The 13366-nt window shown below is 36.7% G+C and overlaps 1 protein-coding gene across 5 annotated transcripts in view; it reads right to left on the reverse strand.

The window, feature by feature from the left end:
* Window positions 1-8180: 8180 nt before the first annotated feature.
* Window positions 8181-13366, reverse strand: part of GRAMD2B (GRAM domain containing 2B) — an 82724-nt gene continuing 77538 nt past the window's right edge. For 4 of the 5 annotated variants that reach the window (XM_072597222.1, XM_072597221.1, XM_072597224.1 and 1 more), the window contains exons 12-14: window positions 12551-12649; window positions 12001-12094; window positions 8181-8415 (exon numbers count right to left, since the gene is read on the reverse strand). In XM_072597222.1, coding sequence (XP_072453323.1) covers window positions 8374-8415; window positions 12001-12094; window positions 12551-12649 — 235 coding nt within the window. In that variant the 3' untranslated portion in view covers window positions 8181-8373. Of the gene's footprint in view, window positions 8416-12000; window positions 12095-12550; window positions 12650-13366 lie in introns of those variants that run through there. The other variant, XR_011964434.1, reaches the window with a different exon arrangement.

The raw sequence follows: 13366 nt of genomic DNA on the forward strand, positions 1-13366 counted from the left end.
GACTCTTCCCTAATTATCTTTCTCACAGGGGCCAGTGAGGAAGGGGGGCAACTATCCCTATGTCTTGATGGGGTCAGTCAAGACAGGCACAACTTGTGCTTCCCTAAGTCCTTTCAAGCCTCAGTGGGGGCCAGCTGAGACAAACACAGATTCGCCCCAAGCCTTGTTGGGGACTGATCAAGGCACACACAACATTCTAGCTTGTGCACTCAACGCTAAGGTTCATTGGGGGCCAATTGAGGCACACACAGCATTATGCATTCAACCCTCAGGGTTCCCCATTCACTGACTAGTGACTACCTGCTTTACAGGGCATCAGACGAAGGTATTTTGCCAGCAGCAGCCTCACAAGTTTACATCACCTCATCCCTATACCTCACTGCGCAGCCACAGTGGATGTTTATATCATTTACCAGTATATAACTGCACAAACATGGTGGAGATGTTTTGAAGTATAACTGTGGGAACTCATATCTAGTACCTGGGAACAGGAGATTGTTATAGCTATGCTTATGGAAACTGAACTCTGAGAAACAAAAAAAATTTACACACACACTAAAATCTACTTTACTAAAATCCACCTTACACTAAAATTCACCTTACATACAGTATGAAAAAACCCTTGAAAATCTAATAAATAATTAATTTAAATTAAAAAAATTCAGCAGTTCTTCCCAGAAAAAATATTATTGAACACATTTTAACACATAAATGAGGGTTAAATTGTAACTCAGCATCGTCTTCTGGTTTAGTCTTTTAACATTCCTTAGCTCTTGTGCATTCTTGAACCAAACCCAAGTAGGTCATTCTGTCAATGTTACACTAACAGTCTTGATGCGCATAAGTTCTTATAAACTTACCAATGAAGAAACAGCTGGATAATAATTCTGAAAAACAGGGGAAGAGGGAAAGGAGGCCAGAGAAAGGAGAGGAGTGTAGCAGCAAACACTCTGGCATACACAGGAGGACCTGTTGCACCGGTTCTTAGAAGTGCTTTTGTAAAGGAAAAGCAACTTTTGAGAGGTCACCAATCTTCTTTAATTACATACCAACAGAAAAATACAAGCAGAGAGAAATAAAGACCACCTGACAGAGCTTCTACCTGTCTGACCATAAGCAATAGATATATCACAGATCAACAGACAATTCCAACTGTCTGACCGTTACATACATACATAGTTACCAGAGAGAGAAGCACCAACGTTTGGGTTTTCAAAGCCGGGAGGCTCCTCAATGGCTTCCCAGAGTCTCATCCGGCACGTGAACCTTTTTCCAAACAGTAAGTCCCAAAGAAAAACCTCACCTCCGAATATATATACAGTTTTCAGAGTCGGAGGGCATGGCCTTCGTGACCCATTGTCTCATTAGAAATTAACAAATGTACCTGAGGTCTATTAATGGACCGGGAAGATCTTTAACTTCAATTAACATTACAAGGAGGCAGAGGGAAATTATTATCTTGCACAAACTGCCAGAGCTAGCTAATATCAATCTAATAGATTGATTTACCCATGAATAGATATATCTATGTGCACACATCTGTATATACATATACATATATAGATAAATCTATACATTATATATATGCATATATATAAATCTCTACAAACACGATATAGTTTTATACATATACACATGCATATATACATATATTTGTAATTTGACTCCTATCTGAAGTAGATATATGCTTGAAATCATAGTGATTATGCATTTATAAGGGTAGTTACAAAGTGGTTTATTATGTCCTTAGAGAGCAAAACTCAAAAGTTCTGTTGTAATTTTGCAAAATTTTCATTTGTTGATTGATTGTGTAAATACTGATATAGTTTGTATAAGTACTGATATTAAATTAATAGAAATTGATCAATTTCACTCGTTGCTCAATCACTAGCTCAAATCACTAGTTGCTTTTGTCTAGTAGAAATGTTCATGCTTTTTTCATTTAAACAGATCAAGACTGCTTGTCTTTTGTGAAAGAAAAATGCCCTACAAGGTGAGATGCTTGCACTAAAATATGCAAATAGTTAATATTCTTTGTTACTTCTCCAGGTTTACTTTTTTTCCTTTTCCTAATGAATGAGTTTGCAATTTCATGATTTATGTAAGGGAATTTTAGGTAACCCTTGGGCAAGTACCACTATGGGGATTACTTGTAGTACAGAGGAACTTCTGTGCATGTACATGTACCTTGAATAGCAAGCAGTGAGAAGCTAGGGTGCCTGGGACTTGAGCCAGGGTAGACTTTGGATTTGGAACTTGGGATGGTGCCCTATATTTTTGTCTAGACCCCAGTTGGATGGTTTTATGATTGAGGGAAGCATGGAAGGGCAGCACTTCCATGTTCATAAATTGTGAAATTCTTTTCTGATCACAGTCTGTTGCCTTTCCATCTCTTCCTCTGTTTTACAAACCCTAACTCTGTTCTCTGGCTGCATAGTGACCCTTAGCCCTTTAAACACTTGGCTCCTTCTTAGGCTATAACCCTAGAACCAGCTATATTCTCCTCCCTTTCCCATCTAACCCATTGGTGCATCAGTTGAACTCTATGTTATCGTTTTCTCCTGAGTCTTTTGACTCAAGGTGGGAGCGGAAGACCCTCAGATCTTCCAAAGAGAAACAGTCACTCTCCCAGCTTGATTTTTTTTCTGACTGGGTCTACTACAAATTTGTGTTACATAATCTCAATTGGGCCTATCTTTTTACATTTTGCTAATTAAGTCATTATTCCATTCGCCACAGCTAGTCTTCTAAACCCTTTCATCTCTCCTCAAGCCTTCCACACAATCTCTCAGCTGAGAAGCTTTCTTCATATATTGCTGGAAAATTTAAGGATATTACTGAGAGGTCTCTCTTTTCCTCTTCTCTTAATCTCACATCACCCAAATACCTTCTTCCTCTGTCTCCTCTTTCACCTCTGTTTCACATAATGAGTTAGTTCTTCTTGATAAAGTAAACCCATCTCCTCATACAACTGGTTCCATTCCATCTCATTTTCTCTAGTAGATTACTCCCTCTATTATCTTTCACTTATCTTCAAATTCTCCCTTTTGTCTATTTTCCTACTGTCTACAAACATACTCATGTCTCCACCATCCTCAAAAACTCACTTGATCTATCTGTCCTTTCTAGTTAGTGATCTATGTCCTCCTCTCTTTTGTCAATAGTAGGTACCTCCATTTCATCTCTTTTTAACTTTCTACAATTTGGCTTCCAACCTCATCATTCAATTAAAACTGTTCTCTCCAAAATTAACTCACAAATAAGTATTGGATACCATCCAACCACTTTCCCCTGGATTCCATCACAGCCAGGTTAGGAACTTACATTTTCTGAAACCTTCAGGGATGGAATAGTTTGGGGTGGTGATCAAATAATAAGAAGCAAGGGAATGAGGTGAATATATACCTGAGATTATGGTTCTAGTATTGGTGGATGGGAGGTTGTAGAAGAGGAAAGGTACTCATTTTTTTTCAGGACCTAGAGATCCAAAGTGACCTGGGCCAGAATACAACCATAAGGTGAAAAAAACTCCAAGGTGAAAAGTTGTAGATCATAGTAGAGTACAATTATGGCACCTGTAAGCCCTCAGAAGCAGAACAAAAAACTTCTGAAGAGATATAGGGCATATACAAATTTACTAATTGTATCAACCTGGGCAAGTCACTTGCCGTCTTTCAGACTGTTTCCTTGTTATAAGCATTATAATTAAATACCATTAAGTATGTAAAATAATGAGATCTGCTAAATTCCCTTTCAGATCTAAGTCTGTGGTCCTGTGAATTAAAAGTTCTGTCTTCTTTTGGCAAAGAGATGGAAAAAGTTTCATGTATTCAGAGAAATTTCTAGAAAGTACTATGGAACTCACTATGTTGCTTTGACTGTAATATTTACAGCTCCTAAAGAAACTACAGTTGTACTTTGATACTCCATTGTGTTGTAGAGGTTGCAGCCTTCTAAGTTCTCAAAGGTTATACTAGTGTATATACTGTGCAAAATCTGGTAATTCCAACAAAGCTGGAGGCTTTGTGAACAAGTCAACAGTGGAATCTCTGTTATTTGAGGACTTACTGGAGCTTGCTCACAAGGTTATGGTTTTTTTTTTGTTAGAGCAACTTTTTAAAAAATAATTTTGTCTTAATTTTTAATTTTATAGATATCTTTTATTTTATACTGTTTTTATTTCTGAATATTTCCTTCTCATTTCCCTAATCCAGGAAACTATCCTTTATAATGAGGAATAATAAAGAAGAGAAAAAAGCAAAATAATTTATGAATACGTAATTGAGAAATCAAGTATCCACTGTGTTTCAGACACTATGCTAAGTGTTGAATATGCAAATACAAGAAAAAATCCCTGGTCACAGAGAGCTTGTATTTTTAATGGTAAAAACCAGTCCATAAATAACCACATGAAGAATAAATACAAAGAGAATAAATACAAAGTAATTGAGCACGAGATAGTTTGAAAGGGAGGGCACTTGAATTTCGGGTGATCAAGAAAGGCTTCCTGTAGAAAGGAGTGCTTGAGCTGCATCTTATTGGAAGAGAGGAATTCTATGAATAAGAAGTACATTCTTTACATCCATGCCATTGCAAAAACACAGAGATTCATTGTTATGTGTAAGATTCAGAGTGCTGCTAGTGTGTGGCATGGGAAATAATGTCTAATGAAACTAGAAAGATTAATTGGGGCAAAATTGTGAAGGTCTTTAAAAAGTTAAATAGAGGAATTTATATTTGATACTAACAGAAATTGGGAGTCACTGCTATTGACTGAGTTGGGGAAATACATGGTCAGATCTATGCTCAGGTTTGATTGGAGTGACAAGAGACTTGAAGCATGGAAGGTTGGTCATTACCTAACCTAGGTAAGAGGTGATGGTCTGAATTTAAGGTGGCATAGCTGTATGAGTAGAGAAAGGGTGGGGAGATTTGATAAATGTTTGAATGTATGGGTTGAGGAAGTCTGAGGGTTTCAGGATAATACCAGAATTTCAGGAATATCTGTTGTTGGTGATACCTTGGAAAGAAATACTAAAGAGGAAAGAGTTTGTTTAGGAAACTGGAATTCATTTTTAGGTGTGTTTTAGAGATCCAATAATTGTCATGGAACTGAAGTTCAGGGGAAAAACTAAGGCTGAATATATAGATCTGTAAGTTATCTCCATCAAAAATGATAATATAGTTCATGGGAGCTGATGAATTTATTGAGAGAGAATGTAGAGAGAGAAGAGGGCATAATGTGGATGATGGGAGATGGAAGAGTGGTCATATAGGTAGGAGAAAAATCAAGATAATCAGTATCACGAAAAACAAATGTAATAATGTATGTGATATTTTATACCTGTCTTACCCTATGTCTTCAAAGAGGGCAGGGAGGTGCATTTTCCCATCTCTTTTTAGGGCCAAGCAATCCATATAATTAAATAGTGTTAAGTTTCAAGTTTTTCTTTCCATTGACATACTAACTTGTATTTTGATCATCAATATCCTTCTAGTAAACCTACGTGGAAGTAAAATATGGACCACCATATTCTTAGAAGAATGGACAATTCAAAGAGCAATGAAAAGACATATGCTGGGTGTTAGCAGGCTACAACATATTTCCAATAATGCCATAAGAAGCTTTGTAAAAGACATGCAGGAAATTTATGAGCATTAGATTGTGAGCTCCTCAGAGGAAGGACTATCGTTTGTCTTTTTCTGCATTCCCAGGGAATATAATTCTGGGCTTGGAATTTCTGACCTCAGACACTAGACGTGTGCCCCACAAGGCAAGTCACAACCTCAGTCTGACTCAATTTTCTCAACTGTAAAATGAGGATAATAATAGCACCTAGCTCTCAGCATTGTTGTCAGGATTAAATGAGATATTTATAAAGGGGTTAGTGCTGTGTCTGATACATAGTAGTTGCTTAATAAGTGTTTATTGACTGGAAAAAAAAAGGGGGAGCATGACCTCATCATGTACAATGAGCAAGAGGACCTTGACAAATGGATACCTTGTACGGTTACCCAGAGAATGTTAAAATACGTAAAGGAAGTCATTTAGTCTCTTGTGGAAGGCAAATGGAAAGGTATGTGCAAGAAGCCAACATTGCGTTTTGATTTGTTCCATTGTAAAGGCATCACCCATGTTAATGCCTTCAGCAACTTGTGACAGATGTTTGTTAAGGGCTGTATATCTGTTGGCAGAGTTTTGAAATAATGAAATGAGGAAGGTAATAGAGGAAGACTGGTGGTTTGTACTTTGTACAGAGAACTGGAACATGACAAAGATAAGATTGAGAAGGGAGAGAATATATTTTCTGTCATATCCATGTACATGAGAGATGCCATGGTAGAAGAAAGTGGGCAGGCCCAAGAGATAGAAAGATTTGAATTTAGTGCTTTTTCATACAGTTTATTTGGATGACTGAGGGGACAGCCTGTAGTCGCTCAGTGCACTAGGGAACTCTGAAACTCCTATGAGCACATATAGTGTATGGGGGAAATAGGCTAAAGCTTAGAGAGAACACGTAACAAAATGTAGAACTTAGAACCTGAAAGACATTTTACTGGAATCTTCAAGATACTACTCTTAGGTATGGTGTAGTTTTTCTGCTGGGTTCTTTGTAGAACCCTGAATCTATGTTTAGTCAGTCCTTGGCTCCTGATACACACACTACTTGTCATCTACTGCTATCCTGGGAATATTGCTAAGATGCTGATAGGAGATGAGAAGTACAAAGTCCTCTTGGACCCTTTAAGTTCACAAGATTCTCCTGAACCATGAGCTGTTGGTAGTGAGTGGTGAAGAAGCCAAGATGCTCATCCCCCAAGGAATTTCCTTGTAGGGGTTTAACTAGAACACTCTTTCCTTAACAATGCCAGGAGTCTGGGAAATACTCAAATCCTTCAGGTTCTGAACTAGCTCCTGGTTTTATATAGGATCTTAATCACTCAGCCAATCCAGACTTTCTGTCATACCTAGGGAGAATTGCAGGCCTTGTTGACATCTAGTGAACAATAAAGATGCATTCTTACAGATAAGTATATCATATAAGAATACTTAGTAATTATTTTAGGTGGAATGGGTTGGTTCAATTAATTTACTCAATCAACCTCCATCCTTACATATCAACACACATTAAGAGCTGCTAGTACACAATTTTTGCCAGTGGGCTATCAAATATAAATGAGGCAACCAACTCATTTTATTTATTAGCTTATTTGATTTAACAATAAAATACATTTCATAGAAATGATTATTAAAGTGTGTTTTACAAATAGAATATTTTATACTTACAGATCTTATGGTACATAATGAAAACTTAGTAAATAGAAGATATTAAACCACCAGCAATTTCTTAATTTTACATAACAAAGAAGAAAAGTCCATTATTATCTGGTCAACTGGATTTCTGTATTAAATCCAAAAATTACCTTCAATGTTTTATCTTCTGTGCAAAAATCATTGTCATGTTTTTTTTTTTTAAATTAGTTAGGTTCTAACGGCAAATTTTAATTTAGGGCTCCAGTACCACATCCTGCTTAGGGAAAAAAATCACTTAGAAACAGGTGTTAGTACAAGAAAAGGAAAAAGCCAGCTGAGTATGTAAATCCACTTTGTCTATAGTTATTATTGACACCTATTGAGAAACTGAAATGCATAGCTTTTTCAAAACAGGATAGAGAAAGAGGAGAAAAAATTTAACTATCTGTTTCAAGCTTGTTTTGTGTATTTAGCATCATTTATGGTTAGGGCTTTTTAAAAAAAATGTACCTTAGTTAATTCATTGCAGCACCTATTAGGCACTTTAAAAAGAATCGCAGGACAGTAGCCATGGAAGGAACTTGAGAGGTAACCTATTCCAATCCCTATCCAAATCACAGATCCAATTTGTATTTGAACACCTCCAGCTAGGGGGAATTATTATTTTTTTTATGAAGCAGCTCCTTTTATTTGTGGACAGCTCTAAACTTATTGCCTAATTTTAAGGTTGAAGGCGAGGAGTTTTAAGAAATAAAGAAAGTGTGGAAAGGAAGAAATAAATCAGAGTGGAGCATGTTTGCTGATGGTACAGTCACTGTTGAACCTCAGTCATCCAAACCCAAAGGCATTCTTGTGTCCAACAGCCTCTTTTGATATTTCCAAGGAAATGAGGTCCATTCTCTCCATGATGCAGCAGTGAAGACCCTCAGAGTCAACGTTAACATTTATTGCACAATAACCAAATCACTTCCCACTTTCCTTAGACAGCAACTGTAAAGTGCAAAAGTGGCTTTGGATTCCAATTAATCAGTGTCTCTGTCCAGCAGAGTGCCCTCCATGAGTAGTGGAGTTGCTTCCTAGAAGTGTAGCGTTAAGTTGGCCCCAAGCAACCAGGTAAGTCAGTCACCATTATCCAGCAGCCTTTGTAAGTTGTTTTGTATCTAAAAATGATAGAAAAGAGACTTCTATTATTAAACATAATAATAATCACACAAAGAGCTTTCTTTACCATAAATTCATGTATTATAGGTCATGCAAATACCGTTATTCCCACTAAATATATCTGAGGATCAGTGTGGTTAATTGACTTGCCCATGGACATAGTAATTGATATAGCCATGACTAGGGTCATCTGACTCTAAGATTTGCACTTTTGCTCTTCTTTCATACTGTTGTCCATTCTATTCAATTTGACAACCATTTATTAAATGCCTACTATACACTGAACACTGTGCAAGATGCTGGAAATTCAGAAAAATCAAACCGGTCTTGCTCTCAATGAACTTACACTCCAATATGGAGAAACAGCATTATACCCATAAATAAGTATAAAATCATTTCATGGAAGTGTGAAGGTGCTAACAACTGAGGGGAATCAAGAACGGGAGGTAGTGTCCAAGGTGAATCTTGAATGAAACCAGATACTCAAAAACAGGAAGGTGAGGAAGGAGAACTTTCCAGACATGGGAGATAGACTCTAGACAAAAGCATCCAGTGTAGAACTATTAAGGCCAAATAGTTTCCTCAAAGCAAGATTTTTTTTTATGCCTTAAGCAAATTATTGTTTTTCAACAACTATTTAGGTGAAATCATTAGATCTTTCTCAATTAGAAAGGAGGATCAAAGCAGACATGAATATAAACATATGAAATAAGAACTGAAAATAAAGACAATAGACAGGAATAAATAGTTGTAAAGACCTATATAGGCATGAGAATGAATTAAATAAGGTCTTGATATTACTAAGTATTACTTATGACATCATATATTATAATAACATTACATATTACATATTCATATGAAGAAATTGATCTTTGAAAGCCCACACCTGAATCATAGATGATTTTTTTAAATTAAATTTTCTTTTTTAAATTAACTGAAATTTTTTCTCTTTCCCACTTCATCTCACCACTACAAAAAAAATAGAAAAACAAAACCTTTTATTTATTTTGCAGAAATACATGAACTGCATAAAGCAATGTTCATTGCCATTTAGTTTACCTGAACTCTGTGATCTCCTAGGGAGGAAGAATGCACTGCTAGGAGAAAGAGGCATAGAGAATAAATGGAAAGAGAAAAAGTTAACTCCATTTTTTTTTATGCAACACAAAGGTGAACACCCCTACAGCTTGTTTTGAGATTGAAAAAAAAGTCAGCGAAGACAAGCAGTTTTTCTGAATAGCTCCATTACAACAACTTTTGACATCATGCACCCTCATTTTCCAAGCACCAAGCACAATTGTTTCAGATTATGTCCTAATTTGATGCTCTGCCTTCTTCACCTCAACTGAAATCCCAGTTTGTACTTGATCTGACGACTTCTCTGATTTCCTCAGTTGAAAATTCAGCATGCAGATTAAGACATGCATTTTTTTTTGACAGTGTGGGTGGGGATTTGTTTTGCTTTACTTTGCCTATTTGTTAAAAAGGTTTTTTTTTTTTCTTTCTCTTTGGGAGGTGGGGAGGTAGAAGGATGAGAAGAAAGATTTTTGTTAGCTGAAAAATAATAATAAAAAGAAAACCATCTCTCCTGCCTCAAATTTTCACAAGCATGCATATATTTAAAGCTAGCAGGGACTTTAGAGGTCATCTAGGCAATGCTCTTACAGGAATAAACTGAGACCCAGAAATCTTAAGTGATTCCACAGATTGTAACTAGCAGAGGTGGGGCTTGAATGTAGGTCTTCTACTCCGTGTTCCCTACTCTTCCAGTATGCCATGGTTCTCTCTGTCCATATCACATTCTACCTTGAGTTATGCTTAATTGTGTACATGTCTCCAATCTGGTTTTCATCTTGACATTAGGAACCATGTCATTTCTTCCTTTTCGTATTCCCAGCACATAGTGGGTGCTTAATAAATGCTTGGCAAGGTAGATTGATCTCAAAGACCTGCCTCTCAAATACTCTATGAAATAAAGGCTTAAGGACAAGCTTTTTATAACAATAACAACTACTTCTACTTTATGACAATAACAACTTCATAACGATTGCTACTTTATATTTGAAACTTGTAAAGCATTTTGCACACATTTTCTCATTTGATTCTCAAGACCTCAGGTGTGAGTTACAGACTCAATTAGTTTTGAAGATGGAAAGGAACTCAGGGGTTACTTAGTTCAACCCATACCTGAAAAGGAATCCCCATTATAACATACCCAACTAGAGGCCTCCCCTGAGAAGGCTTCTGAGGCAGTGCATTCTATCTTTGGATAGATTATATCACTCGTATTGTATAAATGAAGAAACTGAGATTGTCAAGGCTAAAGATTTGCCTGATATGGAAAAACTAGCAAGCAACAGAATTGTGATTCCTTGAGTAGTGGTCTCTTCCATGTCACCAATACCAAAGTGGACAAGATGTGTTGTAGGTTCTCATCAGGGTTCAATTAACTTTCCCTTTTGTTTTTGTGTTTCAGCAAGACCACCTGGCTTTAAGTTTCTTTTTATCCTCTAAAATTTTTAAGATCTAAAAGAAGTTTTGTGTCCTGGGAAAGGGTCTGAGTAGAAATGGGAAAAAAAAAGGATTTGCCTGGGGATAAAGGGAAAGATTATAGAATTTTGTAACATGATCTTAATATAGGGCAGCTAGGTGGCAAAGTAGATAGAAGCCTGGGCCTGGAGTCAGGAAGACCTGAGTTCAAATTCAGGCTCATATGCTTACTAACTATGTGACCCTGGGCAAGTCATTTAACCCTTTTTCCCTCAGTTGCCTTATCTGTAAAATGAGCTTGAGAAGGAAATAGCAAACCACTCCCATATCTTTGCCAAGAAAATCCCAAATGGAGTCATGAAGAGTCAGCTATGACTGAATAACAACCATATCTTGCTAATATAGCCTCAGGATATGGTAAAATCTAGCTTTAAATGGAGCAGTAGTTTGAAGTGTGCTAAGGATATGACTAAAATCTTTATTTCACCAATACCATCTTATTTCTTTTTCATCTTCCTTGGGGAGTGTTTTTTTTTTCCCCCTTAAGCCTTCTGTAGTCATTCAAAAAAGTAATTTCGAAAGAAACAGGTATATATATATATTTTTTTATAGAGGCCTAAGATTATAGTGAAAACTGGACCTGGAGTCAGGATATCACGTTTGAATTCTACCTTTGACACTTAAATGTCACTCTAGGGAAAGTCATTTAATCTTCTCTTGAATCTTAGTATTTTTAATCTTTAAAATGGAAATAAAATATCAACAGCCTAGGAAGGAGAAAAAGCATATGATGTAGCAGGTATGATATCTATTTAGGAAGAAAGCCATAAGGTATATCAGGCATGACATCTGTACAAATCCTGGACAAGACTGTCTCTAAGAGGACACTCGTGTACTTCATTTGGCAGCAGTGATGCCGCTATACCGTCATCATCATGCTGCCAGCTTTCTTGAACATAGGATGAGTAAGAAAAGCACACTCTGGAAATGGAACAAGTTCCAGGGAAAAGCCTAGAGTTATTACTATAGGCTTGACAATGTTCAACACCTGGCATTTAACCTTAGGGCCCATGCATATAGGAGTGAAAAGCTACCTTTTCTAGTTTTATTATGTTGTCTGTTAACTCCGAACAGAGGGTCTCAGTGTTGATTTCTAATTGTGATCCCAAGGAATGTGGTGGTTTTTTTCTGCAAGAACAAAAAAAAGTGAGGCATTCAAGGAAGAAAAGAGAGCAAAAACACTGGTATTTATTTGTGCCAAGTAAGAGACAGCTGATATAGCAACCGTGAGCACTACATTTGTTAACAAACGAGACCACGATCAACTCATGTACTTCAGGTTGTGTATGAAATGCTCAGGTCACCTCTGGGTATTAGGGTATGTTAATAGTTTTTTAGGGAGTTTCCACTCTGGAAAAAGATGTAATCATATAGCTGGATTTGCTCTTTGGCGTACCCCAGCAACACAACAGGAGAGGGACCACAACTTTATTTTTATATCCCCTTTTTCACCTCCCAGCTCTCAGGATCTAGCAATGGTCCTCATGTAAAGCATGAGTTTAACAAATATTTATTAAACAGTCCTAGTCAAGCACCGTCCAACCACAAATGGGAGACAATCACAGTACTGAGATATTTTCTTACTCATGAGAATCAACCATAGAGGCTATTGATCTAAGCCGTTCCTCCAGAGCATTGATTCTGTGTCTCATGTAGAAGGTAGAAAAGATAAGTGCACAAACACTGCAAAAGAAAAGAAAAACACTGCTTGAAGTTATCGACCAGAGTACAGTGTCCATAATGTAAATCTATCTGGAAATCAGTTTGAAAAGTTGATTTAAAATGTAAAAAAGCTCAACTTAAAACCCATAAGAGCATACATAGATTTTTAAATTTTTACCAAGTTCTCCTTCAATAACTTCATAAAGTTGGCAGCACAAGTATTACTATCCCCATTTTACAAATGAGCAAACTGAGACTTAGATCGCTAAAGTGACTTTCCTGCAGTCATATAATTAGTGTTTTAGTTGGGATATTAAACAGGTCAAGAGATTTGTCTTGGGCCATTAATGCATTCATTAATGAAAGTTTGTTAAAGAAAGAGCTACACGAATCAGACTCAGGTCTTGGGATTTCTGGTCCAATATTCATTTAATTAAATTTCACTGGCTTCCAAATTAAGAGGGAGAACAGAGTTCACTTGTCAGGTCCTCAATCTGCCCTCTGGTTTATCTGCATATACATCTACAGTATTTAGAAATACATTTCAACCTTCCTGGCAGTTGGGGGGGACATAGAAAACATAGATTAAAGTCCCTTTAGATGTCATTTTAGCTATTTGCTGCAATTTCTTCTTTTACCAGAGCGATAAGCGAGAAGTCTAACGATTTGAATTGTGTAGTTTCTTTTCCTTAAGGAATCACTTAATAAGCACATAACTAATTAGTGTCACAGCATGAC

The sequence above is a fragment of the Notamacropus eugenii genome, chromosome 3 (assembly GCF_028372415.1).
Source record: "Notamacropus eugenii isolate mMacEug1 chromosome 3, mMacEug1.pri_v2, whole genome shotgun sequence".
In the NCBI taxonomy this organism is placed as follows: domain Eukaryota; kingdom Metazoa; phylum Chordata; class Mammalia; order Diprotodontia; family Macropodidae; genus Notamacropus; species Notamacropus eugenii.